Genomic DNA, 5,004 nt, shown 5'->3' with positions numbered 1-5,004 from the left:
GGCGCGTTCACGTGTGTGCGAGGCGGGGACGCGCGCTTTGCCTCAGCATCAGCAGTAAAGGAAATAAATGATGGAGGGCGGTGGTGGAGGAAATACTATTTTCACTCATTTGAAATTAAATCAATCAATCAATCGTTTTTAAAGCATATATTCCCAGTTCTTTTCTTGGGTCAGTTTCTAATATTGTGTTTCCTTAGAAAGTAGATTTTTCGTTAGATATGCCATATTCAAAATTGCATTCAATTATAATATTATATAATATATTAATATTGTACACTGTTAAAAAAAATGGATATTGGTGTTGCTGTAAGAAGTTTTGCTGGTGGAACCTAATCAGTCATGCAACCTAATTAGTTATGTTAAATTTTTTTTGTCAGCAGTTAAAGGGATAGTTCACCCACAAATGAAAAGTCTGTCATCATTTACTCACCTTCAAGTTGTTTCAAACCAGTATGAGTTTCTTTCTTCTGTTGAAGATATCCACCTTTTTCTTCAACGCGGAAGTAAAGCCTATGGGTGAGACTTCCGGTTCATTAGCCGCTATAGGTAAATAACGAGGAGAATAACAACGTGCAGTAAACGGTAAAACTGTTTGGACTACAAACCAGTGTGTTCATAATTTCAGATAATACATTAAAATAATACGATAAGACACACCAACTTTCAATATCAAGCAGCAAAACGAACTGTTTTGCTCAGCTAAAAATAGCTGGACGGAGTGGACGCAGATGAAACCGGAAGCCATACCCATATATTTTCCAAATGGCCGCGCCCATTTTTACGACAAGAAAAAGGTGGATAGTATAGAGGATATCTTCAAGAATGTTGCTAACCAGTTGACGATAGCCATTGACATCCATATTATTGGGGACAAAATACAATGGAAGTCAATGGCTACTGTCAACTGTTTAAATGTAATTAATGTAACTGATTCAACCTAACTGTGTACTTTTTAAATTAATAAAAAAAAAATTAATTGCTCTTTAAGGTAACAACTGCACATGTTCACTTTATGCATGTTCACATATTTGTTTACTGGATATACTATTTTCTATTCTATTCTATTGTCATCTCAGCATCCCACTTGTGTTATGGGTTTGTCCTAGACCCGTCACAGATGCCAGTGTCACAACAGACCATATGTTCCAAGGTCAAATGAACTGTGACCACACCTTACTGCAACATCAACACTGCTGACAATCCTGCGTAGCTTGCAGAAAGAGCTTCAAAAATCATTACACTATCACTCCTAGGCAGAGAGGATCAGCCTTTTAATATGTGAGCATGACTGTGAGGTTAAAGCAGATACATTAGGCAGTGACCTCAGACCTTACAGTTGCTTTGGGCTGCTAGGAAAACGCATCTGCTTTGAGTGAGCATTTGCATTGGATCTCAAAGGGTTACAACACTGTAACCACACATTTACATATCACATGAGGGTGTCACAGCTTGTATGCAAAGTATGTGACTGTCTGCAACAGTTCTACAGTTCAGCAAGGACATGTCACAAATGGAACCGAACATAACAAACTTTACATTTTTGGCAGCTTGTGTCAATTTAGCCAGCATATGCTACAATATACCACATTTTTGAGTAAAATCCTGTGAATTTTAGTTTTTCGTTTTCATTTTGTCTCTCATAAATAAAAGACTATCAAAACAATGTTTTACAGAAATACATTAACACTTTACAATAAGCTTTCATTTGTTGTTATTACACTAGTTAACATGAACTAACAATGAACAGTACTTCTACAGCATTTATTAATCTTAGGTCGTGTAAATTTCAGCATTTAATAATAAATTTTTTAAAACTATTTTTTTTATTTTTACATCAATGCACTGTGAACGAACATGAACACAAAATATACAGTTGTATCTTTATTAGCTAACATTATCAAATATTAATAAATGTTTCACAAATATTAACTGACAACATTAACAAATGAGATAACTTTTTATTGGTTTACTATTTGATGGGTCCATTATCTTAGCTACCTCCACAGCTGCTTGGAAATATATTATTATTATTTTAAATGTCAGGAAAGGAACATGTTTGACATATTTATTGCACAATATGAAGTGCTCGATTCTGATCGGTCAGTTGGGGCATTCAGTGGTCTGATATTCTATTCCATTTTCTATTGTAATTTTTTTTTTCTTCCCCCTCACATGGTTGTTTGGAATGCTTGATTATGATTGGTCAGTTGGAGTATTCACTGATCTGATTATCTATTCTGTTCTGTTCAATTGTATCCTAAATACACACACACATAGATACACCCACACATTCTTACATATAGATATAAGACTGTGTGAAATGCTTGGTTCTGATTGGTTAATTGCAGCTTGTAGCGATCTGATATTCTGTTCTATGAAATGTTTTTTTTTCTGTTTCTTTCTATTTTGTATTAAATTATTCTGTTAGATATAACATAATGTACAAAAGTCAATTAAAAGCAACATTTCATTAAAAAAAATATAGGCTATTAGATCATGTTAGAATCTTTTCTTTTCTCGAGTCTCCCAAGTCTTTTCGAAGTCGATTAGATATTTCAAAGTCACTCTCGAGTCTTGTGTTAAACCTCAGCTCGCGTCTGAGAGCGACTTTGGCCTTGGCTTATGAATGCTCCCCGCCCAGCAGCGCGTTATCTCGCTGAGATAACTTCGTCTTAACGAGGGTCTCCGGGTGTGATGCGCAGCAATCCAGTCCTAAACCTCCTCCTCTGCAACCTTCGATCGCTGGAACTTACATAATTCCCAGGAAGACCTCATGCGCGCAGCTGACGCGGCGCCGGTCAGTGTTGGTCCAGGCTGCTGCTCGCCATCATGACCTGCTGTGATCTGAAATGCGGGCTCATCACAGGGACCGTGCTGGGAGCCCTGATCGCCGTGCTGGGCGGGATTCTCATCCCTGTGGGCAACATGTTCATTGAAAACACCGTGCATAATGTAAGTCGTCGTCTTTTCATATCAATATTCGGCGCACATGCGTTTGCAGATCCTCCAGAAAGGCATGTACAGTATGTACATGATGAAGTTCCATTGGAGAAATATTCTGAATAATTTAGGAACAGCCAATCTAGGGTAGGCTACGACGTACTATCAATGATGTATGAGATTAAATAAAAAGGGGTTTATGGGTCAAGGGCATTTTTCATAAATGTATGGTTGGGGTTTTATTGATTGATTTGAATTTGACATGTTTTGCTCTTTAATCAACTGTTTTACTGTTTAAAGTTCGCTGAAAAGCCATGCATTTTACATAAAATATGTTGTGTATGTTAGATAGTATTTTATATTTAATGCATTTAAACAGCAGGTTCTCTACTTACCTCATGGTGTCAAGGTCAATGACTGTGTGTGTCTATATTTAGGCAAAATAGAAAAGGAAAAAAGCATTGGAAATGTTCTGTAGCATTATTGTAGACTTAAAGTTGTTTGCCTATACCGAAACTGACTGAAAATAACACCATGTCGAGAAATATTCACTGGACTGTGACAACTTGCCCCGGGCCTGCCACATTTTGAATTGTAGACACAATGTAGTATAAAAAGTTTATAGAGTATCTGACCCTAAGTATGTTTTGTGTCTCTAAAGGAAACCGTGTTGGAAAACGGAACTTTAGCATTTGACACCTGGACGTCGGTAGACATTGCAATATACAGGCAGTTTTGGCTGTTTGACGTGCAGAACCCTGATGATGTTGTAGCTCAAGGGGCCAAACCTGTGCTGGTGCAGAAAGGACCATACACGTACAGGTAAGACTTGCTATATAAATAGATTTTCCATCAGTACTCATGTAAACAAACCATTCTTCTTTATCTCTCAAAGGTAGAGAAAATAAAATCGAGCAAATTCACTCTTTGAGCTTTATCATTTACTCAAGAGCATCCATATCTCTTGAGCTACCTGAAATAAAGCAGAAAGAATCCCAAAGCATCAGCCGTTTGCAAGTATAGACCATTTTTACTTACTTCTGAGACTTGTGCTTAAAAATAGACAATATGAACACAAGCACTTCAAGCTTGTTCAAAAGTTTGAACAAGCTGTTGTCATTTAATCGTTGTATGTTGAGGTAAGACTTGCTATATAAATAGATTTTCCATCAGTACTCATGTAAACAAACCATTCTTCTTTATCTCTCAAAGGTAGAGAAAATAAAATCGAGCAAATTCACTCTTTGAGCTTTATCATTTACTCAAGAGCATCCATATCTCTTGAGCTACCTGAAATAAAGCAGAAAGAATCCCAAAGCATCAGCCGTTTGCAAGTATAGACCATTTTTACCTACTTCTGAGACTTGTGCTTAAAAATAGACAATATGAACACAAGCACTTCAAGCTTGTTCAAAAGTCAAAATCTGTTGTCATTTAATCGTTGTATGTTGATAAGCACAAATGTATCTGATGGGATGATGCTTATCTAATTAAGGAAAATGTTACATTCCATCCTTATGTCTGTTTTGTTCTAAAGTGATATAATTATCTGTTTACTGAAATGGGAGTACTTTTGCATGTTTTATTTATTTATTTTTGGTCTTTTATCTATTTTTGTTAATTACTATTTTTATTATATATGAATAAAAATGCACAAAAGCAGTCTTAAGTCGCTGGGGTATATTTGTAGCAATAGCCAAAAATACATTGTATGGGTCAAAATTATTAGGATATTAAGTAAAGATCATGTTCCATGAAGATATTTTGTAAATTTCCTACTGTAAATATATCAACTTAATTTTTGATTAGTAATATGCATTGCTAAGGACTTCATTTGGACAACTTTAAAGGCGATTTTCTCAATATTTAGATTTTTTTGCACCCTCAGATTTCAGATTTTCAAATAATTGTATCTCGACCAAATATTGTCCTATCCTAACAAACCACACATCAATGGAAGGATTATTTATTCAGCTTTCAGATGATGTATAAATCTCAATTTTGAAAAATTGACACTTAAGACTGGTTTTGTGGTCCAGGGTCACATGTATATGTATGTATATG

The 5,004-nt window shown here is 35.7% G+C and overlaps 1 protein-coding gene across 1 annotated transcript in view; it reads left to right on the top strand.

Annotated features, from left to right (window-relative positions):
• Positions 1-2,724: 2,724 nt before the first annotated feature.
• cd36 (CD36 molecule (CD36 blood group)) overlaps positions 2,725-5,004 on the top strand; it is a 12,362-nt gene continuing 10,082 nt past the window's right edge. The window contains exons 1-2 of the mRNA XM_016279953.1: positions 2,725-2,952; positions 3,602-3,762. Coding sequence (XP_016135439.1) covers positions 2,830-2,952; positions 3,602-3,762 — 284 coding nt within the window. The 5' untranslated portion in view covers positions 2,725-2,829. The remainder of the gene's footprint in view (positions 2,953-3,601; positions 3,763-5,004) is intronic.

This window comes from Sinocyclocheilus grahami, unplaced genomic scaffold, assembly GCF_001515645.1.
Source record: "Sinocyclocheilus grahami isolate Dianchi unplaced genomic scaffold, SAMN03320097.WGS_v1.1 scaffold135.1, whole genome shotgun sequence".
Taxonomy (NCBI): domain Eukaryota; kingdom Metazoa; phylum Chordata; class Actinopteri; order Cypriniformes; family Cyprinidae; genus Sinocyclocheilus; species Sinocyclocheilus grahami.
This window is presented reverse-complemented; position numbering and strand designations above follow the sequence as displayed.